The 25,115-nt window shown below is 39.3% G+C and overlaps 1 protein-coding gene across 1 annotated transcript in view; it reads right to left on the reverse strand.

The window, feature by feature from the left end:
• gcgra (glucagon receptor a) overlaps window positions 1–25,115 on the reverse strand; it is a 43,668-nt gene that overhangs the window by 7,031 nt on the left and 11,522 nt on the right. Inside the window, exons 2-10 of the mRNA XM_086088995.1 lie at window positions 6,281–6,440; window positions 4,850–4,946; window positions 4,034–4,141; window positions 3,561–3,655; window positions 3,387–3,481; window positions 3,133–3,322; window positions 2,835–2,994; window positions 2,687–2,747; window positions 373–442 (exon numbers count right to left, since the gene is read on the reverse strand). Of these exons, the coding sequence (XP_085945121.1) occupies window positions 373–442; window positions 2,687–2,747; window positions 2,835–2,994; window positions 3,133–3,322; window positions 3,387–3,481; window positions 3,561–3,655; window positions 4,034–4,141; window positions 4,850–4,946; window positions 6,281–6,334 (930 nt within the window). The 5' untranslated portion in view covers window positions 6,335–6,440. The remainder of the gene's footprint in view (window positions 1–372; window positions 443–2,686; window positions 2,748–2,834; window positions 2,995–3,132; window positions 3,323–3,386; window positions 3,482–3,560; window positions 3,656–4,033; window positions 4,142–4,849; window positions 4,947–6,280; window positions 6,441–25,115) is intronic.

Raw genomic sequence — 25,115 nt, forward strand, 5'->3', positions numbered from 1 at the left:
GTAAATTTCATCATGGATTCAAGAGAATTTCCTTATCAATATTAATGAATGAATTTCCTTGTCAGTATGTAAGAGCTTCTTCGTTGCTATGGATGAATTTCCTTGTCAATGGGAGTAAAGTTAGATGGCAGAATTTCCTTACCAATGATGGGAATTTTATTGTCAATATTGGTGATTTTAGAGTAAAACGAAACCATCAGAAATATATTTAAAAATAAATAAATACAAAATATTACTTAAAAAAAACATTTTCATTGAGCTTTCAGTTGTATCACTTTTAGGGTGTCCGACTTGGAAAGTTCCACTGTATTATTATTATTTTTTTAATAGCGCGTTGAGTAAAATACATATGGTCAAGTAAACAAAGATTACCACAACTGCCACCAGTATGGGGGAACGTATGATCCACCAGTAGTTCATGTTTATATTCTGACCCCAGCACCTGTAAAACAGCCACAGCATTATCAACACTCGGTGTTAACATTTAGACCGCTTGCGTAACAAAGCCACGGCCCGAATGTTTACGTGAAATATTAATGAGGTGGCAGCCGCCTGTGACGGCTTCCAAAAAAGTGCTTTGACATAATTCCCATATTTGGCTGCTCATAACAGAGTGTGTGCGGTGCAGTTTGTGGAGTGGAGTGAGCGCACTAATGAGGTGTTAGATTTAGCGTCAACATTGACTTTGTTTGGGAGCAAGACAATCTGACAACATTTGATCCTACGCAGGCAACACTGCTATTTAGTGCTTACACTCCATATTTAAATGTCTTTATATCCACTGCTATAAACTTTACGAGGTGTCATATATATCCTGTACTTTATTCACTTCATCTACTGTGATTACTCACTTTTGTTTTTGTTGTTATTCACGCTGCTGTGTCCTGTATGCTGCGCTAACGTTTGAATTCCCCACCCTGGCGTTCATGAAAGCTAATCTTGCTAGTTTATTGCCTCCGCCCAGGAAGTTGTATTCAGAGGATGTTGGAATTGAACATGGTTTCTCAAAATATTAAGATGTGATACAGTACAAATCGCCACCCTGTCATAATTGAGCTCATCTTAATTTTAGTTAGCAGCAGCACTGTCTTTTCCGTGGCCTCTTGTGGTTCGACTTGCACCGGGGAGGCGGATTTGCTAACCACTCATCCATCATGCCGCCCAGTTTAAGTTTGTTTTGCATATTTAGTCTAGCTTAGTGTAGTTCATGTCAGTTCATTTTATGAGATCATAATATATCTTAGATTTGGTTGTTTTTGCTTTGTTTAACCTGGTGAGTTGCATTATCTTAGCTCAGATTTTTTTTTTCTTTAATTAGGTTGGTCATAGTTTAGTTAGTCATTCTATTTTATAGTCGTTTATCTTACACTGCTCAAAACAATTAAGGGAATATACTTAGTTAGTATAGTTAGTTTAGTTTACTGCCATTTAAGCAATCTTAATCTGTTTTAATTGGTTTTATATTGGCCTTGTTTAGTTAATCTTAACTACCTTAGGTTATTAGTTTTGAATAGTTACCTGCACTGTTAATTAACAGTCTGAGTTTAAGTTATTTTAGCATAGTTGGTTTATCTTAATGTAGCTTTTATAGTATCCAAGTTTCACTTTATCTGCTCCTAAATAAGATTAATTTAGCAGCGTTCGGGACTAACTTTTTTACTAGGAGCACAGTGGCCCCTAACCTGAAATTTTATGGGCGCACATTGGAAATTGACAAGCGAAGTCAATTTTGACTTTTTATATTTCCATTCATTTTTACTATACTACTGATAAATGGGCAACAAAAGTAATACTACTCCTACTTGAGTACTAGTAGTACTCAAAAAAATATATATAATAAAACATACAAAAAACAGCAAATTTGGAGGGAAAATGCCACCATTTACAGCAGGGGTGTCAAACATATGGCCAAAAGGGTGTAATGCGGCCCGCAAGATGACTGCGTAAAGTAAAAAAATTAATAAAAAAAAAAAGAGTAATGTCGGATCAATTAATCAACCGGCCACAATCAAAGCATATAAATTCGTAATTTCACAAGCAATCCTCAGATGAGCAATGCAACTTGTACACGGAATTGCTCTGGATGTCGTTATTTTACATGCAATTTAAAGTTAGTTTGTTTAATAAAAAAAATTAAAAACATAGACTAACATAAATCAAACACAAACGTGCTGAATAAGAGACACATTCTACTACACATATGAAAAGGATCAATGTCCTTATAACTTGATTAACGGCACCACACAATGCATTCTGGGAACAATATGCAGGTATATGCAAAATAGGTAGATATAACACGCCCGGAACTCCTATGGGCAAAGTGTTGCAGTGGTCCATTTGCATTCGTGTTATTTACAGTTGGGCCCCGCAATTTAGGGCTGGCCTGCAAATAGCGAAAATCTGCGTAAAATTGACAGCATTTAAAAAGAAATGTTTTTTCATTATTATGTACAATGATTTTGCCAATCTGGCCCTTGGTAATATATTTTCCTCCATGTGGCCCCTGAGCTATTATGAGTTTGACACCCCTGAGAGACCTAAATTTATCTTAATTTATCTAAGCTTAGTTTATCTTAGATTGTTTGACCTTGAGTTATTTTTTTTCTTATACATTTTTTTTCAACCTTAGTTTAGCTGAGAAAGACAATAAGACAAAAGGCAACATGAAAACAATGCAGAAACTTACTCATGATTCTCATAGAGATATTTAGCGATCACCCAGGGAACAAGGAATAACAACGGTGTACCTGTGAAGAAATGATGACGATATTATTATTAGCATGATTGTGCATCAGTCTTCTATGCTGACTTGCAGCTGTCGAGGTCCGGCTCACCCCAGCCGATGCACAGGTAGATCTGGAAGTAGTTCCTCTCTGTAAATACGGTGATGACCAGCAGGTTGTGAAGGTAGATGCCTTCCACCAGGAGCCAGTAGCTGTTGGCCAAGATGCTGTACTGCATCATCACCGCGGCAACACGGCAGCTCACGGTTATCTGCCAGGCCAGAGTCATTGCATTCATGGATTTTCCTCACTGATACCTGAGCATTCCCTCTTTGGGAGAATTTTCTTGTCGCTAGGTGTGAATTCCCACATTGACATAATATAAGAGTCTTGAAGATTGTCCACAGACCTCATTGTTGACCAGCAGGTCCACGGGTGACACGGAGGCCCGTGAGAATCCTTGCTCCTGGTCCCGGCTCAGGTCCTGCGATGCGATGTTAGCCTCCATCAGCGCGTCTTTAATAAGGATGGACAATGCTCGCAGGATGAAGGATGCAAACAGGTTCATGTGGATGTTATTCCTCATGCAGTGCAGCTTCCTGTTGGGCGACAGGACACATTTGTTCCACTTTTAAAACCACAACAAGGATATTCGCCTTTTACCTGAAGAATATGAGAATGCTTAAAGCCAACACCAGAGCCACCAGAGATAGGGAGTACCCCACTGTGTACATGATCCGAATGTGGCCGTAGTACTGCTGCAAAAACAAACAGCGTCATTTAATCATTTTTGAGGGATTTTGAGGGATTCAAATGATCAATGTTGGACAGCCTTACCTGACTGGGGCCGCTGGAGTCACACTCGCTGGTGTTCTTCATGGTTAGCCACTGGCCGTTAGCGTCACACTCCTGGTACACCAGGCCGTGCTGAACTACACTCCCCAAAAAACCACACACTTAACCTATTTCAAAGTATTCCGGGACGTGAACTAATGAGTACACACTCACATGCACACACACATACACACGCACATACTCACCCACATACAAAAAAAAAAAAAATAATAATAATAATAATAAAAAAAAAAATAATAAAAAAAAAATGTATTTTTTTTTTAATAAAAACATTTTAAAAAAAATTCAAAATTAAAAAATAAATGTAATGATGATGACATGTCAAATAGGTAAAATTACAGCATGAACAATACTGAGCTCTCTAAGGAAAAATAAATACAATAAAATAAAATAATAATAATAAAATAAAATAAAAGTATTCCAGGACGTATCAACTGCCACATTATTAATCATACCTTTTTGGTACCACGGTAGATACCATGGACACGATACGCTGACCGTAGTGTTAGGCAGCCCGTCGGGCCAGCATGCGTACTTGTCAAAGGTTCTGTTGCACACGAGCACTGCGGGAAACAATAACACAGAAGCAATACCGTTGAGACCACGATGGCGCTTTCATCTTGACATTAAGCTGAAAGCTTCCACTCATGAACTTGTGTTTATGAGAGCTTTCATCTTGGCTCTCCCAGTTTATCTTGTCACTGTAGTTGAACACAGTCCTCCAGTTAGCCTCAATGGAAATAGGAATAATCTCATAGTGTAGTGAAATGTAAAAACAATAAAACTGCTTGCGCACAGAATGAGAAGGACTCGGTTGACCTGCTAATTTTACGCCTTTGGAGGTCAAATGTGTCGACAACCACCCGTGGTTTTTGCTATTTGTAGGCTGCCCGTGTCCCTATCACCCGCAAATAGAAGGGGCACATTGTATAGAATCTATATTGTGGTAATATTTATTTTTATTTTGTCTTCATGAGCATACTCAATATTGGAGTAATCCAAAAGTAATAGTTACATTACTTTAATATTATGGCACTTGGATTACATTACTAACTACGTTTTTTAGCAGGTAACTTGTGACTGTAATGGATTACATTTTAAAAGTAACCCTCCGAACCCTGAAAAAAGATTACAATAGCGTGTTAAGAAAAAAGGAATCCAATTTCATGCAATAAATATTTTGGTCGTAAATGTAGGTCAGTGCTTTTACTAGTGCATTGTTTTGTTGTTCGTGTGCAATATTTTGTTGTCATGAGGGTAGTTTAGCTCACCAATGCTCGGCGGGGCTCTGCTGTTGTTGCGTTCACACTCGTCCATGTACAATTTCCAGCTCTCGTGCAGTTGATCCATGGTGACGGCGGGGGACATCTAAAGTGGCGTAGGGAGGGGAGGTTCAAGTGATGAGCAAATATGCTATATACCAGATACACTCTTTGCATGCTTTTACTGGCCCTCCGTGGTCACCAGGTGGGACAGAAGCGCGATAAGAATTTGAGACGGACACAAGGCATGATGGGGGGGCGTACAGGGTGACATTAAACACATGGCGTTAACAAAACATGACAGTTTGCTTAGATGAGCACATCACCACGTTGCTCTGGATTTTCTCAGAGGGCAACGGAGGTGAGGAAGAAATACACGACCCACATGGAAAACACCAATATCGCTCCTTGGAAGTCACAATTAGGCAAATTTCATATTTTTTCAAAAATCGATGCTTTTGGTCAGCCCTCGTGTGTGGGTGTCATTTTTATTAACCAATTTAAAGTCTTGAAAATGTATTCTCTATAATGGCTGAAAAATCATGTCGTTTTGAACAAACAAGGTTTTGGCCCAACACCAGTAATAGATTAGTGCTGTCAAACGATTAACATTTTTTAACTAATTAATCGCGATTAATCAAATTTTTCTACTTCTGCTTCTACTTTTTTCTTCAAAGCTTGTAACAGATATTTACTTGAGTAAAATCTTGGAATTAAAGTAAAATCATGAAATAGAAAGTATATTTATCATCAAATTTTTTGGGTACTTGAATAGAATACTTCAGTAAAATACAGCTGTTAAACAAAACGATCAAAATAGACTCAGCTTTACAAGCCATCTTTTTTTCTCATGGAAACTTTTCGCTTGCAGGCAGCACATTTGAGAGGGGCTGATTTGCGAAGCCTAGTGGAGGGAACTTGAGCAAGTTATTTCACTTTAAGTTGGTATATGAAGACGCACATCTAATATGCTATTTGGATTTGAAAAGTGCACAAATTACAGCAAGTGTCAAGAAAAACTGAAAGTAAAACTACCTATGTCTGTATTTGCACCAGTGGCTAAGTTTGGCTGCAGGTTATAGGCCGTAACAGGAAGTGAATAAAACTGAATACATTTTTTGTAACGCTTTAACGAGTTAAAATTAATCTCCAGAGTTAACGCTTTACTTTTGACAGCCCTAATTACATTTATTTGAAACAATTTGCACTTTATAAAAAAAAAAAAAAAGAGAGACTCAAAATGTTTGTTTTAAAACCTGTTAGCTACCACACAAGCATCTATGACCATATATGGCAAAGTAAGAATATCAACAACAACCACAAGAATAAACATATTGTTCAAATCGATACCTCTGATTGTTGTAAATCTTGGATTTGATTCAATTAACCAATGGGTGTACCTCTTGTTGTGTCCATTGTGTGCACATGTAGCGGACCAACCTGGATGCTGCCGGAGACGAGGAGCATTGCCAAAAGCAGGAAGAGCCGCGACATGCCTTTGTCAATGGGGGTGCAGGTGTGGGCTGGGGGAGGGGGGAATTCTGCTGGATGTGGAGGGTTTTCACCTCATTGGGGGAAGGAGGGGCCTTATCCACACTACCTGGATGACACACGCACACGCACACACATACATTGCCAATGTCACGTAACACATGAGCCAAAAGCGGAAAGAGGCACATTGGAAAGTGTAGTATACTCAAGAGGTCATTGTGAGTCGGACCCGTCCCATTTCCATCCTGGTGACTCACTCATGTTGCCCGGCCGCACGTCGGCCTGCTGTCACTCACCTTCGCATGGCCCGCGCAGGAGAGCGCTTAAACGTGAAGCGGGAGAACGTGACGAAATCTGAAACGTTTCTGCAAAAAACACCTTGACCGTGGAAACATTTTTGGCTAAAACGTTTCAAATTTCATTCGGTTCTGGTCTTTGCGGGCTGACACGGAGGACAGATGTATGGAGTCAAGACACATTTTTCCCCCCTCTCCTCAGCTGTGTTTTGTCTGAACATTCTAAACAAAGGCAAGAAAATGTAAATGTCCGACGGCATGGGAGCGGGACCTCAGATAGCATCTAAAGCAAAGAGGAATGCTTTCCTAATGGCCTGTACAGTGGAATGACCTACAGGAAGCATTAGCTGATTACCTCGGGCGCCGACGGGCATCAGATCAACCCGAGTCACCACATCACTATCATGTATGTACAACATGAAGGGTTTTCGTCATGTGACAGGGTATGCATTTTGCTTTTGCTTTTTTTAAACACTAGTCCAGAAGAAAGAGCAGCCTAATCAAGTGAAGAATGTGGGAATGGCATCTGAAAACATCTTTCCCCATAGAGATCAATCTCAATCCATCACCCCCCCCCCAAAAAAAAGTGCACAGTGAAGACTTTACAGAATTGTACTGTATGAAAGACATAAGGTGAGAAGTTAGAACATAACTCAATAAAATGTAAAGAACGAAGAATTTGTGCATTGTGCTGCTCCTTGTGGTGTACATGCCTTGACCCCCATGGGGCAGTATAATACATACAGACCTACTACATGTCAATTTAACGACAAAACAGTGAAGACTGTCACTAATAAATTGCAATAACAATATAGTCACTTTTCTCAGAGGATAAACATTATGCCTATGAGCATAATTATTATTTTAATATGTTACCATTAGCCTGCCTATCGCATTTTGCGTTGTGTGTTAGCACTACGCTAGCGGAATTACAGAAGGCAGTTTATGCGGTTTTGCTAAATTGACAAATAGTAGACATGTCCCACCCACAAATGTTTATGATTGGCTATAGTAATCATTTAAACCCTAAATATACGCCAAGATATGAACCCCAAACACTTTTTATATAGTTTCAGACTAACAACCAAGGCTGCTCCCCGACATATAAGCTTGTTTGACATGTGTCACTTCAACGGAAGCTGAGTTCGTGGGCTGCGTTCTTCAACGGTCAAATTTGTCAGCCACATGACATAACTTCCAGTGCGACTCGACCAAATTCACACGGCCCGCTAATCCAGGCTTCAAATCAGTTTTGACAACGCTTAGGTGCCATCTTGTGTCGACCTAGTGTGCTTCTCAAATCAAAGGTTATATATTTACTGCGTAAACTATTCATATAGACAATTATAAATATGTTTAGGGGGTGTCATTTACACACTGTCATTCAAAATAAGGCTCAATTTACATGACTGCAACTTAATGTGAAAGTGACAAGGAAATTCTCCAAGCTCTTCCCACACATTTTAAATATAGTAGCGTGGTTCTTATTATCATACTCACTCTCTCCATTCTCTCCCCTGACAAACACAACCAGCCTTGCTAACAACCACGAAGGCCTAGCGTTGTTGTTCTGCCAGTTGGAGGACAATGATTAACAGGCGGCAGAGCGGGAGATGCCCCGTGACCCCGATATTTTGCTTATGGCTGCAGCTCTGTCGCACTTGAGATGTGGATCTTCAAGGCCACATGAGCTCCATAAGGCCTATTAAGTATTCATCACTTTTTCTTTGTGTATGAAATATTCATATTCTGTGCCATTCTTAAGCGCACTGATGAACATGAGATGGGGGAAATGAAAATATTCAGAGCAATGTATATATCCCTGATTTAGCATCGTTAATTACCATTACGCTAGGCCGGAGCAGATGAAGACAGATAAAGAAGCCTTGATGAATAATCCTGCCTGCTGGATCCGTGCCGACGTGACATGTACAGTATATAATATGGTACGTCTGCTCAGATATGAGCACAGGAAGCAAGGCCGGCATTGGTGGGGGGCTGGAGTCCAACTTGCAGGATAATTACGCTGTTGTTTTATGTTGCACACGGTACCATGTTGAAGCACTTTCTATTTCTCACTAACAAGCAAACGACATCCATTTGGATTAATGCTATTTCCATAAAACGCAGCGAGTGGGGTTGAAAAAATTTCCAAAACAGCACGATTAGGTTATTCCAATGAAACAATTAGATGCCTTGCATGCATGTTTTTTGAATAAAAGTTTGACCTGATGCTAAAGTAAATGTATTCTTTAAAAGCCAAGTAAATGTGCTTATATTGTTATTATAGGCATTCATTTAATGTAATGTTAAGGTTTTTGACACACTTTTTGCAGTCTCTAAATCCACATATTTGACTGGCAACTCACACAGGGGCGGGCAAACTTTCATGCCCAAATGCCACGTTGGATTTTTAAAAACAAACAGATGGGCCGGGTCATTGGCAGGTAAGGCAAAGATGGTTACAATTTTCCTCTAAAGTATGCCAAAGAAATCATTTGAATGAGGTAATAAGTCATTCTATTTTTATTTAGAAGGAATTTAATCATAATTAATTAAGTAATTAATTTAAACACATGTAAAAGATTGTCACCTTGCTAAAACAAGTCAAGTTGTCAACACATTTTCCAAATAAACATGAGCAATTCGGTTATAGCGCTTTCCCACTACGGTTGATATTTCTTCAGAAGACGTCACCGGGAAGACAAATCGTTATTGCCTTTGGCTGTGATGTTTTTTGTGTTTTTGGCTGTTGATTTGGTTTGTGTGTTTTTGAAGACTTTTAATGTTGTCGCTGATCCAATATGTAGCATTCCAGCTGTTAGTAGCGGTAGAGTTGTGGAGTTAGCATATTGCGTCGCCAAGTTTTGTGTTGGTTTCTGACCAACTAAGTTTTGACATTTGGTATGGGGTAGATGCCACGGGCTCATGACTTCCGGGTTTCACACAGAAGTGTTGTTTCCGGCCACTGATGGCTGCGTTCCAACACTCGCACCCCTACCCCTGTGCCCCTCAACCGCGCTCTCAACTCAGAGACATTACACAGTTGCAACCGAGGGGCACAAAGACGGAAGCGCACAAACTGGGGCGTGGCCCACGCGTTGCAAACAGGAAACATAGCTGATGTGTGAAAACCAGGAAGTCGGAAGTCCCGCCTCCTCCGTGGCATATACCCCGTTAGGCTGCTTGGTGTGTTGACTGTATGTTTTAGCACTGTGTATGTGGTTTATATAGGCATTTAGGTGATACTTGCTTTTAAGATCATATATCATATACAATCATGGTCGGTGGCTTTTATCAGGGCATTTACTAGACTCAGAATGTTGACCATCCAGGCACCCTGTGACGTTAGTAGTTGCTTTCTTGATCTTGGGCAAAACAGCAATTTGGGCAATGGGTGATTCCAGTTTGTTTGTCAGGAAACAGGACAAATGAATATATTTAAAAAATAATAATTTGTGACTAAAATAATTCAAAATTCACACTTATGTGTGCGGCTTTCACTAACAGTCAGTGTTCCAATAGTGGCTATTCATTTTCACCTTGTTTCATTTGCCTTGGACTTTTTCAGTGATGAACGCTCAACTGAATTGTCATTTGAGCTGAATTGGTTGAAAAAAAACTATTCGATTGGACGATGTTTGTGTGGGTAAAAAATGCGTGACACGCACTACTGAATGAGGAAAAATTGCTGAGTAGGCACAAAAGTACAAGATATTCAAGTGCATGTCGGACAATTTGTGTTAACACTCGCTATTGTTTTGTTTGGAGGGTTCCTCATTCATTCACTTGCATGCGCAAACAAATGGAACAATCAAACAACACTGTATGCGTTTGAAGGAGATCAACAGGGATTAAAATCAAGCCTCTTTACAACATAATAACGGTTCTGCTGCAAAAAAAATGAATTGAATAAAAACGCTTTGTTTTCCGGCGTAGCCTGAACAGATGTTCGTTAAATGAATGACCAACAAAGCAAACATGCAGGACAACTCTTGTCAAGCATACGCACGAAGACCTTGTATTAAAAAAAACACAACAACAACGTATTTTGAACATGATGTGAGGTCATGCGCACGCGCACTCAACCGCTTTAGGCTGAAGTTACATGAGGACGATAATGGGCTACACGTCCCGCTATGCACCTTGGCTAGCCGCTAGCTAGACAGGACGTCACGTCAATCGCGCAATCTGCTCCCATCTAGAGTTTGGATAATGCGCCATGAAGTAACTATAGGAGGCATATATTTGTTGACAATTTTGGTCAAGACATTTCCTGGTAAATTCATTGAAATAGCAGCAAGGTCCACTTAACAGTTTACTGACAGCTAAACTCTTGTGTTGTGTCACATAGACGCAATACAGGACGTGTGTTTGTGAGCAATGGCTTCCCCGTTGTTGTATACACGCGTCGCTAACAACCGCGTAACCTTCGCCACCTCGGTCATGGCCTAATTTGGTCAGTCCGCCAGGGCTCTCGCTTGTCAAATGGATTATTAAAGAGCAGGACTTTGACTATTCGCTGTCCGGCGGCGTGAGTCTGCTCTGCCGTGTTTGCAAAATATGTCACAACTAATATTTAGTCGGTGGGCCTCTATTGTTCTGCCGGGCCTCTAGCTTGATGTCCGTTTTAGAATGTTTTCACGGACTAGATAAGGATTTTCAGTGTCACTGATTACTCAGCCCCCCCGAGAAGACATTGATTTTGGAAAATACCCCTCAGAAATGGCCAAACTGCGATCAAAGTCCAAATGCGTATGCTTGTTATGCTGTTTTAGGGCCCTACCGCTCAGCTTTCTGCCTTAGAGCTACTTGAAAAAAATATCACCACCATAACTGAGGAGATGTTGTAAAATGAATAACTCACTAGTGATGGGACATTGTGATTTCCTAGGGATGGTGTAGAATTGATCAGTTGGAAATTTACATTTTTTCCAGAGATTTATAGACACAGTGTTGGAAATTGATATTTATGTTTGCTAACTTGTTAAATGATTATTGATCATCATTGTGAGAAATCATTGACGTGATCACTATCAATCTCGTTATTGAAAAAAGAAATCACTAAAGGTGACTCCAGCAATTTTTTTTATTTTAGAAGTGTGTATGTAACCGGTAGCCATTCACAGTAATTAATACCCAAGAAGTTGTAGTATGAAGTATTTTACATAAAATTTTACCTCATATAATCTTTTTTTTTTTTTTACTGTGAGGATAAGAAAGCATAACTCTCGTGTCATTTTTGCTATGAAATAAAGCAAAATTTTTGTGTTTTGGTGCCAGTTACATGAGGCAGAGGAGAAATGGACAGATATTTCCTAGACAATTAATCCGATTTTGTTCACTGGTACTGTATCTCTCATTATTCTCAAAATGCGTGACCTGTCTCTTGTATACTAAAGGGTTAACAATTTTCCCTTTCTAGTTCTACAACTCAGCCAACCTTGTTCGAATGTTCATGGAATGTTGATCTCCATGAAAAACCCTATTGATTTTCAAGGGATATCCAAACCCTATGCTACCAGGGGTCAAAGGCACTGCGAGGTTGTTACGGGATCGCGGTCAGTTCGTCAATGCGGCATTAATGCAAGAACACGACTAACTTTGGATAACCTGCTTGAGGCTAATCAGTCCCATTTCCTGTATCAAAAAGTCACATCCTCCGCTCGCATACGAACCAACAGGAAACAAAAGGACATTAACGGTTAACCTGTGATCTGAAACCCAAAAGCAGAGGGTCTTGCATAACAATCTATGAGGATGCAGTGGTTTTCTCCCAGCCTCTCCCTCCTCCTCCTTGGCTGGGCGCGTTATTGATTTGTTTTTGTCAAGTCTCTATAGGGGTCACATCTGGTGAATATGGTTGGCAAACAATGATGAACGCCTGTGAAACGTTAGCCATGTACCTGCATTGTGCTCACGTCATGTGTGGGAAGAGCGTGAATGCGCTTGTTAGTCGATGTCAGGGGGAAGAGGCCACAGCAAAAAATCCACAGGGACGCTTCGATGATCATCTCCTCCCACAACACTGTACACGCTTTCTGCTATGTTTGTGGGTGGACGGATTTTTGAATGGCATTTTTATAGATTGTTTTTTATGGCCTTGTGTTGCTTAACTGGGCCACCTTGTCAGGAATGAAAGCGGAGAAAAATCAAGAAATTGCCAACAGAGTGAAACAGTCAGCATCACAAAACCATTAAAGTAGCACTAAGGAACTTTTCAAACCTTAATAAAATATTTTCATAACTCTTCTGATGAAACATGGACTTAAAAGTAGTCGAATGATACCTTTGCCATGGCCTGAGGGGGTCTGTAACGTTTTTACTGGCATTAAGCAACTTTGAGGAGGACGGTAGGAACACTGCCACACAAAAAACTACAAATGTGCTGATTGCTTTATGGCATACAGTATGTCACTTCCCCCTTTCCCCATTCGTTTCAAAGATGGAAGTCAACTTGAATGATGATGCGCGATTATTGCTTTCCAGGCAGAAGCTGCAAAATAACTGAAAAGTTTTGTCTGAGGAGACAAAATGGAAAAAGGGAGGCTACCTGTATAAAAGGACATTCAAGGATCAACATTGGCCCGGATTTCACTCGCTGGCGTGAGCTCAAAAACGACGCAATGCACTTGTCCTCATGGGAAATGTGGTCTTCCTTCAGGTATAACAATACCGCTTTTGTCCATATGACGCAGCTACAATTAACATCAACTGAAAGTTCCTTAGTGCTGCTTTAAGACATCCGAGAGACAAATTGTGTCATTCTAGTTTTCATTTTCAAGCCATGGTAGCTATGTTGAATGACTATAGGTAAAATTTTCCAGGTGAATATTGAATTAAAATAAATAAATGAAATAAATGAAATGAAATAAAATGAAATAAAATTTAATGAAAAAATGAATAAAAAATAAGAAATAAATAAATACAATAAATAAATAAATGAACAAATGAATAAATGAATAAATGAACAAATGAATAAATGAATAAAAGAATAAATGAATAAATGAATAAATTGATTAATTAATTAATTGATTGATTGATTAATTCATTAATTTGTTACCAAATGTTCCTTTAAGTAGCCAAAAATGGCAAAGCTGCACAAAAACTGACACATTAGTTCCTCTGAAAAATTAAAATAAAATAAACCATGGTAAATCATTGAACAAGGCATTTTTGAACCCCGTAAATTTAACATATCACAAAGAAGAGTGTTGTTAACCCTGTCAAATTACAAAAACTAAAAAGTATCTAAAATGACGCTTCAAAATGAACAATCAAGCCTTTGCCTCCACTCTCAGAAGCTGTGGGTGTCAACTCAATGACCTGAAATCAGACCCTGCTCAACTGTCAATCAAATATCTCTACTATGACCAGGACAACTGAGCAACTTTATCCCTCATCTTTCTTATGCTTATTCCTACATATAAGTCATGTTTGAGCCTTGAAAATATCCAGTGATTTGCCTAACGCCTCCGTGGCAGGAATTTGTATGCCACGACGAGCAGACATGCCAGCCCTGAGCACTGCTCCACACGCTGGCTGTCAAACCCGACTTTTGGATCATTTTTTCCATTTTTTGTGTCACTGAGGTCAGTTGTAGCCGTACCCCAAAAATGTCATTAAAACTGAAATGGTGAAAAATAATTGAGGACTTCTACTTAATAGGGTTATGTTTACATGACACTTTTATATTTCAGTTCATAAATCAATTAATGTTTTCATGATTTCAATTACATTAGTAGAATGAGATTTATGCACTTGAGTTATTGTTTTATATAAAGTTCTACTGCAATGTCATAATTTCCCTGCGACCGGCCATCATAGCAAGACTCACTTGATTACACAATGCACTCTGCTTTTAAACACAGATTACATTCAATCTGATCACATTGATAAAATACGCTCTTTCCATCCGTGCTGCAGCCTCTTGCCGATAAATGAACATTCATTACTTGTCCCGGATTAAAATCTCAGTCGCGACGCTGTCCTGTTTGGATAGCAGCAAAGTGCTCTGTAATCTTCAAACGGGAAGACCTTGTCATTATTTATTTACTGATGAGATTCAAAACAAGTGCTGCATAACATAGTCAGCTTTTGAAAATATATAAACTAAACTAAAAAATATATTTCTTTTCAAAAGCCAAACAAATGGCACACTATCTTAAAAAAATGCACATATTAAAAATGAAAATGGGAAAGTTTTGTCAAGTCAGTAGTTCAAAGTTAAAGTCGAGTTTCATGAATACCAATTTAAAGTCAAGTCCCCCATTGCTACTGCTTAATGTGCATCCATCTGAGGAAGTCACCCAAAATGGAAATTAGTGACAATTCTTACACTTTCTATTTTGACTAGGATTAAGAATTCTTAAAGGATGAAGGGTTTTTCCTTTCCGATGTGATTTGGCTTTGCTTTTGGCCAAAATCCGATTGGAAGCTCAGATACTGTTTGCCACTTTGGCACTAAGACCATCTGATAAACTATTCTTAATTAAGTCTAATGGGGATGGAGTCAACAAAAACTTCTCACCAAGTCCAACATTGATTCATACATTCATACAACTAATCCTCAATGGAGCCCAAGTTCATCAATTCTCGTGTCGCCATGGTTACCGCATACTCAGTTGTGTATTCTCTTGCCCGGAGAAATAAACTAACAAGCCAAACCAAATGTTGTTTTCGTGAGATCAGAAATCAGATAAATCCACTGCGGCTACTGATAATAAGGCAAATGAAATGCCGAGTTTATCTTTTTACTTCCCGGGTTTGAAATATGACTGTGCTCTACAGGGAACTTAGTTAGTGGCCCCCAGGCCTTTGCACTATTTTGTGTGTGCTTGTTTATAAACATGAAGACATCTTCTATTTTCATGGATGTTGTCCAAAGTCAGCGATCACTTAATACAGTCATACAAAATGAGAAATTGCCTGAAATTGAGAAAATCATTTTTGTTTTGAAGTAGCCATTTTGTATGGATTCCAGTACTTGGACAAACTCGTTCTCGGGAATTTGCTCAAGTGAGCCTGAATCAGCACCAGTTATGCTAAACACATGGCTTAAACTGCAAAGTTGTATTTATTTTTTGTTTATTTGTATTATATGTCATTTGTCATGTGTTGAGCATGGCTTCAAAGTTTGATGATCCTTTTGAATACTTGCCATTAAAAAAGGGTGTCCAATCGGCCCGATCAATTTCATTTAAATTATCCGTTATATGTTGTCCTACTGAGTCGTTTGCTTGCTGTTCTTCTATAATGCTGTTTAATGTGTTGAAGTGCAAGGACCAAATAAATACCATTGATATCAACTTTGGATATATAATAATAATAATAATAAAAAAAATAAAAAAAATAATAATAATCATAATAATAATACAACTCATTCATTGCCATAAATTAATTTGTACTATTTCTATTAGTTTAACGTTTTTTTTCTACTTTTTTTATCAAGAGTTATAAAACCTAGAATTTTTTTACTGTACATTTCGAACAGATATCAAATTTGTGATTAATCGTGAGTTAACTAACTTAATAACAATTTTTTTTTTAAATCACCTGACGCCCCTAATTTTTAATAATCTTGTATTATTTAAAAATAATAATAATAATAAGATTTAAAAAAAGAAAAGATTATTAAAAATTAGGGGCATCAGACAATTAATATTAGTAATCGTAATTAATCACATTACTTCACGATTAATCACAAATTTTATATCTGTTCGAAATGTACAATAATTTTTTTCTAGGTTTTCATACTCTTGTTAACAAAAGTAAAAAAAAAAAAAACATTAAACTAATAGAAATAGTTAAAATTATTTTTTGACGTCTATAGCCGTCAATGGCAGTGAATGAGTTATTAATAATAATAATAATAATAGGTCTGTATTTTATTTTCTGCACACAAATTAATGACAACACACACACGCACGCACACCAGTGATGGAGTGTGCATTTGAGCATCAGACCTTCACTGAGGATTTACCTGACTTATATCTTAATACCGCCAATATTGTGTGGCAATTATAGAAACCGTCCATGCTATACTAAAACACAATATATCAGTACGCAATTGTGCTACATTTTTCATCTGGAGTCATGCTGAATCAATATTAATCTAATACAATGAAAAAAATTAATCAATGATTTGCTACAGACGTGTTTTGCTCATTAAGTTGATTGCTTTGCTCTGAACAACCAATCAGATGACGGCGAATGGCTGTTGTCATCGAGGGCCTTGTGAGAGTGAATTTTAAATCGGGTCGGCTAAAGAAACAGTTCCATTGCTAAAGTGCTGAAGGTTACGTTCCATTGGCCAGCACTACTGATTTTGATTGCCCTGGGCAGATTAAAGAGACATGGCAACAAGTAGCTTCTGAAATCTGATTGGATAAAAACAAACACACACTTAAGGCAGTGCAGCCACGAGAAACGCTAGCAAATGAAGAGAAGAGACTGTTGGGAAAAAATGAATACTGTTTCATGGAGTAAATTTTATAACTTGGGTTGTCAATGTAGGTCAGTGCTTTTGAAAGTGTTTCGGCCAGCAGAGAAGACCTTGCTGGCCCTGACCGCAATTGTCAGCTTTGTCTCAGGTGGTGTGTAATGTTTGCAAAAATAATCAGTTACCCCGAGGCCCCTCAGACTTGATCCCAGCTGATTGCTCGTTGGCTACTGCAGCTGCTTGTTTGCCTCAGTGACACCGAAAGAGCCGCCGAGTGTGTGTCTGCGTGTGTGTGTGTGTGTGCATGCGCGCTGGCACGCAACGCTGCCACGTTAACACTTCAGCCACATTCCTAGAAAAAAAAGGCCGCTCGTAGTTGTTTATTTTCCCATGTCAAGCTTTGGGTTCACTCGTCGCAAGTGACCCAGCTTGGATGGGAGAATTAAACACACACGTTAGTTCAAGTCATAGCGGCGTGCAAACACACACACACGCATGCAAGATGAGAAACAGTAGTAGAACAATTTTCGGAGCGGAAGCGAGACGATTCGGTGGCCAAGACGCCAGCGCCACGCTTGCATAGCACCATCAGCGTCATTCATTCAATCAGGCCAGTGAACTGCAGCCTGATGTGCATGTCATAGACGTGTCATTTGGGTCATGCAATATGCATCCCTGCAGGCTACAGCCATTCATCTGTAATTGCATATTGGATATTTATACATTTTTGAAATACTGGGCCCAGAAGACTACACCAAAAAAAAAGAAAAGAAAAAAGTATACATATTTTTGGGGGGAAATAAAAAATATTCTCTTAAGATTTTTTTATTGGAAAAATGTCAACTTTTTTTCTCAAAATACTACATACATTTCCCAAGATAATGACTTTATTGTCATATTTTTCCCAATTATGGCCCTAATACCTCTATTTTTTACTCTATGACCTGCTTAAACCACATGGCTTTGCCAAACCAATAGTTCATTTCATATTGCCAAGAAAAGCTGGCATGTTTTTGCCTTTTTCCAACAGCGACATGAAAAGGTTGGAAAAATGGCAGCCCTTGCAAGTGTAGCGAGATGGACAAAGTCAACCCAACTCCTCACACTTCATTATTAATAGTATGAGGCCTATGCCAACATGTGAAAATTCAATCAAGATATTTGCTCATGAGGGGGTTATGAGTGTAGTGTTTTTCAAGTGGAAAAAAAAAAGGCTGTCTTAAAGTGGCCACGCCATTTAGGTCATGTCATCGGCAAACAGAAGCTAATTAGGCCGTAAAACAGATAAGCGTACGTATATATATATATATATATATATATATATATATATACACACACACAATAGTTTGTACCATAAAGAAGCAGTTCCACATTTAGAGACTGGCTCAAGAAATTTACACGTCGTTTGAAACTGTCGATTCCTTGGCTGTCGCTGGGCAACCGGCAGTGACTCACAAGATTATACTTGGGCTCGTCCCAGATGCACACACAAAAACACACACACGCACACACATACAGTTGGCCCTATGTAGCATGTATACAGACGCTCCACTCACTGTTTGTCCTTTTTATGCTACCTAAATAAAGTAAGCAAAATATTACAAATTTGATCAAAAACTGGATTTTACGGAATTAAACCTCCTCCTGAAAACTCATATGTCCAGATGTGTTCAATAAAATATTTTTTTTTTTAAATTGATCATGATGGTCAGCACCCACTTTGTCTGTTATTTTTATTATTTATTTTTAACAAATTATGAACTCATTGGAAAAAACGTTGTCCACTTCAACTGTCTGCGAAACCGTCTCCGCCTCTGCATGAACTGTGCGTGGTCATGTGACCTCAAGATGAAAAATTAAGACCAAATCGCAGTTTTACTCCGCTAAAAACATTCCTGTTGCATCTCAACCAACAAAGGGTGAGTGAGTACTTTGACAGGCTTTATTTGAGATAATATGTGCATGTGGGAAAAGAGAGCCGGTGTTGCTGATGCACTTTTTGGCCATTTCAGTCATTGAGTGCCAGGAGAACAGTAACACAGCCTCACAAGATCTGCCGCTGACCACTGTTCACGGCCAGACTCTCACACGCAGACTCCCCGATGTCACATACATAGACGTGAGACAAACATGTATGATTTTTTTTTTTTAAAGTGTCACCAACTAATACATTCCAGCTATACTGATTGGACAGTAAATCGTTTTATTTTACATGAATTCAAGCTTGTTTTAATAGAAGAAATTATTTTTGCACTTGTTCGGCAGTTAATGTAGTGCCGTGAACCCTTTTACTAATTTATTGTGCCAACAAGATTACCACCACATTGAAAACCACAAGCTTCTGTTGAAGTGAGTGCAGACATCATGTCAGGTTTGCACTCCGTGACTGAGGCGACTTTTTACCCTCTGGCACGAGCAGACAGTAATGGCTGAGTTCAAATGCATCTTCCTCCCACTAGCTCATATGACTGTTTATTTTCTTTTTTCTTTTTTTTTGCAAACATGCAGCATGATGGATGTTGTACATGTGGGCTGGCGAGCGTTAAATATTTGATGCTGTTTAGTTTGATGACAACATTGCAACGGCTGTCTCATGGCTCCTCTTGAAGAAGGAGGCGGGGATGAGACCTGAGCACACGTTGACGGCCGTGAATCACCACATAGACACAAGTCCCAGCCCCTCGGCTACTTAAGAGGTACAAATAAGCATAGAAATACATATAATCTGCGTGGGGAGAGGAAAAGATTGCGTCTCAAAGTAGTCAGGGGAGATGTTGTCTTTGCATTTTCTTGCTGTAAAACAGTCGAGTCCAAAGTGAGTTTGCAGACAATTTGCAGTCTCCCGTCCTTCTTTTAATGGTCTAGAGCATATGAATGTTAAAAATACATTTGAAATGGTCCAGAACATGATTTAATAAAGAAAACGTGGGTCTGGGGTTGGATACACCAAGAACAACAACAACGACTCTGACTGTAGCTCCCTACATTAGCAATTTGCAAATTGGGGCATTGGTCCATCATTTGCCTTGTCTTATATAAAAAGCTATGTCGGTGCCGTATTGTGGCATCCGTTGCTTTCAAGGAAGTACGTTGACAGCAGGGAAGTAACTTTATTTAGTTAGGCCGTAGCCTTGTCTAATAAAAATACAGTGCCAGCTCCAGGCAATACAACCTTTTTGGGCATGTTTCAGTTACTCAGCTGCATAGCTCATTCATTTGCTAATAAGATACTGACGGTATAACCTTGAGCCAAAATATTGTGGTATCATGGGATTGATATTATAGCTCTAAAATAGGTTTATTTTATTTATTTATTTATTAAATAACCGCTCCTTTTTTACCATTGAACTCAATATACTTTATTTTTAAACAACACCTAATATTTAGTACATAAGCAACTATAAAAAGAAAATAAAAATTGGCATTTTTCTAAATGTAATGTAAAATCAAAATATAGTGCAACTGTAAAAATACTAAAATAGTAAGAATACAGAAAAGGAGCAGCTAGTGCTCTGCTTTGTGAAGTAACATCAAAACAGAAACAAGCTGATGTTAGCTTAAGTATTTATTGGCCGTGGTAAAGAGTCTGTAGTATTTATTTCGCTAGTTGTAGACACGCTAACACTCATAGCTGGTTGCAAATGTTAAATCAAGAACGTGTTATATATAATAGTATTGTATAATATTGTATTATGTCAAAACAAAACAAAAACAGCTCACAATGCTGATGGAAGGTTTTAGTGGTTCTGACACCATGCCTTTTTAAAACCGCATTATACCGTGAAACCAGTAAGTCTTCTATGTCGTCCCTACACCAGTAGTTGTGTTATGTAGAGCTTTTCAAAATATACAAAGACGCAACTAAACTATTTACCATCAAAATAGTACCAATCTCTTTATAATTCTCTGGTGAATAAAGACAATTCAGTTTGCGAAGCAATCAATTGGGTTTCTCAACTGGCTCCACCTTCTGCGCCGCGTCAAGGTGCAGTTTGAGACCTTATTACATGAATGATCCTTAAGTAAACAGCTTTTAAGATGTCCGCTTACTTTAGATTGCTCTTGTTTTGGTTGTAAAATATATTCTAGCAGTAACATAAAGCTGAGATATATCACTCCTTCAAAATAACTCTAAAAGTCCATTGTATATCTAAAAACAATATATAATTGATGGGTGGATTGGTTTTAGCTTATTTGATGAATTATAATTAAAGAATGTAGAAGTGGCACTTGAATCCTTCAATTTTTCTTTGTGTAACATACGTTACATGTGACCTGCATCCATTTCCCATCATCACAGGCTTAATGAAGACACGCAGTTGTTTTGTTTGCCGCAGTCACGTGCCAGTCCACAGGAAGGAGTGTGCATGTGTACAGTATGTGTGTTTATACTCATGTGATCTAAATGGAAGGTCAATGTCCCTACGAGTCCCTCCTGGCGCGTCTTCTCTGACGACACCAGGAGTTGTCCTCCGTGACGCAAGAGCAAGTTGTTTTTGTCAAATCAGGCGCCGCTCAGTACAATGTCAACACGAACTGGTTGCCGGCTACACATTTACACTTATGAAAATTACTCTTTAGCGCCTTTTCACACTCTCTCCAAATAAGACGCAAAGCATGCTTGCTTCGCGCTAAGTATATGTCCAGTAGAAGTTTACGGTAAAACATCAAACAAAAAACATATTTAAGCACCAAAATGTTCAACCAAACTATATAATTTTATCTAATGCTAGTTCACTAACTTAACGCTAGCATATAATGTAAAACGGTATTGACAGGCTAACGCGCTGAAGTGATGGAATGTTCTGGGTTCCGTATCTGCTGCTGCTTCTAGTCAGAACATGGGCCATTCGGGGGGTTAAAGAACGAACCATGATCTGGAACTGTCAGGAGAATGCTAGGCGCTAAGCTAACAGGCGCCACACTAACACAAGCTGCAAGCTAGCTAAACGCTGTCCTTTCATGATACAGAAAGACTCCTCTAAGTCAATAATCCTTTCCTCCATTGCGGAGAATAAGTTAACAGTATGCTTTTGACAAGTAAGGAGGACAAAGCGTAATGCTAGCATATAATGTAAAACGGTAATGACAGGCTAACGTAAACTAGCATTTACGTTACACTACTTCTACTTCAACACACATGGAGCAGCAATACATACAAAGAGAGCATATGATACTCACAGGTATATATTCACTCTGCTCTATGGGAATGGCAAACATTTGATGAAGCTACAGTAGTTGGGGATCTACTCTGCCTCTCCCTCAACATTGCATCTCTTCCAGTACTCAGTGCTGCCTCGCATGCTGTGGCACAATGTGGTAATACACTGCGGACGCTCAGTTTGACCCGATTTCCGTTTTTTGGAAAACTTATCTTCTGTATGTTTTGCATGTCTCCCACCACACGTTCAAAGAAATATGTGTGAGTGGAGCCCCACTAGATTCTTCTCCCCACTGGTGGGAATTGTCTTTCCTCTCGTTGGACGCTTTATGCTGCAGCAGCTCATCACGCATGAACTGCGCTGGCGCTACAGCAGGGAAAATGAAAAACTTGTATATAATATGTCTTCCCTGAGACCACACAATGTTCACGACAACTTGCGTGTGTGTGTGAGTGAGTGAAATAGATTTTTTTCCATATAGCCAGCGGGAAATAATAGATAAAACTCCCACTGTGTAGCTCCTTAAGGAATATGACTCCATGTATGACTGATATGCTTCAAAATATATGCGTAGTTACTGTAACTATGAGGCCTCACACAATACATACATTCCTTCTCATACACAGTTTTGTGCAGCGTACGTCACTGATTTAAATTGCAAGTCAATGTTATTACTCGTCACAGCGCTTATCTTGTTATGAGAGGATGGTTAGTTTAGTCTCATTTTCTCTTTACAGTATACAAGGCAGTTGTAATGAAATTTGGTCGGAATGTGTGTTGGTTGTCTGCTCGCGCTGGGTGACATCATATGAGATGTTTGCAAAAAAATGACACTTGTGACAGTAACTTGATAGATACATGGAAAGTGCAGGTACCTTGTCTTTTTTCCCTTCCTTACTAGATGACGCCGCTCTACCTCCTGAGCCATGTACGCCACAACAGGTGGTGTGCAAAGCACTATGTATGTTCATTTACCATCACCGTGTATTTTTTTTTCTCCAAACAAACACAAGTAATAAATTCATCTGTATTACAATAAACAATATCAGATTTAATAGATGGCGAAAACAGACAGTCAGTAAGTCGTAATGCAAACAAATCTTTGGCTTTACCACTTGAACTGAAACAATGTTATGTAAACATGTGGACTGCCCTTCTTAAGCACTGAACTTCAAAACACTGTATGTAAATAACTAATTAACTCAATAAATAAAATATACCAAAAATAAAGCCAACTGACTGACTAAAATGGAGCAGAGATTGCTCCCCCCATATTTCAGTCTCGAAAATTGTATTCTACTGCAATGCGATGAATTTGATGAATTGCTCAACCCTCTCAAGCGAAGTCTTGCATGTATTGCCGATGAATAAAGGTTATAATTGCTGGCGAAGGGGCGTGCGAGCCGACGCATTGACGCACATCCTTCTAGCCAAGTGAAAAAAAGCTCAAACAAGCACTGTTTGTGCGCTGCGCTGCCCTAATCGAATGACACTTGAACCTTGACCGGCGTTATCGCACGTGAAGAGGGGAGTAGGTATTATGAGGGCCTCTTCAGCGTGGATTCGAACAAACCAAAAGAGTCAAGAGAAAAGCAAAAGCGTGTTGCGTTCTTTCATCGCCCTCGTCACTTTCCATCCTCTGCTGCTATCGATTTATACGCCGTAAATCTTTGCGCTGCGCTCTCGGCTTTATGTGCGCTGAAGAGGAATTTAAACTCCCGAAAGGGCCCCGTGAATCACACCGCCCACTCAGCCAGACATGAAGCAGACGTGAAGGCCACCATTTTAACGCACACGGCCCGTGCCCGCCGCTCGGCCGATGAGTCACGTGCGCTCGGTGCGAGTGGGCGAGTCATCAGTCAGTTAATCGCATCAGCCGCGTTCACTCTTGATTGGGTTGATTCTGCCTTGAACGAGTTAGCGCAACTGATCTTTCCGTCATCTCAACCCACTGACCTCTTCGACCCCGCGCCTCGACACACCCACTTGACATGTCTGATAACGCCAGTCACGACCGTCTAAATCCAGCCATAAGTTTTATTTTTATGGCATGACTCGCAAAGTGCCAGAGGATTCTTCAAGGCTGGTTTAAGTACGAACATATGGATCGATGGCTCTCCACTTTCACTCCATTAACTTGCCCTTGTTCTGCAACTGCAAGCGTTGACAGATATGCGACTGCCATGTGATAATCCGTTAAGAGCTTGCTCTCATGAGAAATTGGTAGGATTTCATGTGGGAAAAAAAGAAGAACTCTAATCCACTGAAAATGCTAATTTCTGCAGATAAAATCATCATCTGTCCATCTTCTATATCACTTCTCCTCATTCGGGTTATTGGTATGTATACAGGACACATCTGACCAACAACCATTCACGCAAACAGACAATGTAGTTTTTAATTAACCGATCATGCATGGTTTTGGAATGTGATAGGAAACCACAGTACCTTGACAAAAACCCACATAACCATGGGGAGAACATTCAAATAAGATTCAAACCCAGAACTTCTTGACTGCAAGGCAGACGTGTTAGCCACCAGACGACCGTGCAAATGTGAGCATCCATTTTCTCTAGCGCTTGTTAGAAGTCTGCGGCTGGTATGAAGTTGGCCAACGGCGTTTACTTGTACTTATGATAGTTAATGACGTCATTGTTTCTGACTCGGTGTGAAAATGTCTTCAAGCACGTCTGACTAAAGAGCTACCAGCTGCTGTATGAGCGTCGACGACCCACTGTCCTAGCTTTCCCAGCTAATCAGGAACAAATGCTAGCTACAAGCTACTAATGCTAATTGACTTTATTAAGAATGGGGTTATGGTTGAAATTTTAGCTAAGATTCTGAGCCATGACGAACCATCTACGTTCCGAGAATTGGCGGAGACA

Source organism: Leptonotus elevatus, chromosome 1 (genome assembly GCF_054856555.1).
Source record: "Leptonotus elevatus isolate MCC_2025b chromosome 1, RoL_Lele_1.0, whole genome shotgun sequence".
Lineage (NCBI taxonomy): Eukaryota > Metazoa > Chordata > Actinopteri > Syngnathiformes > Syngnathidae > Leptonotus > Leptonotus elevatus.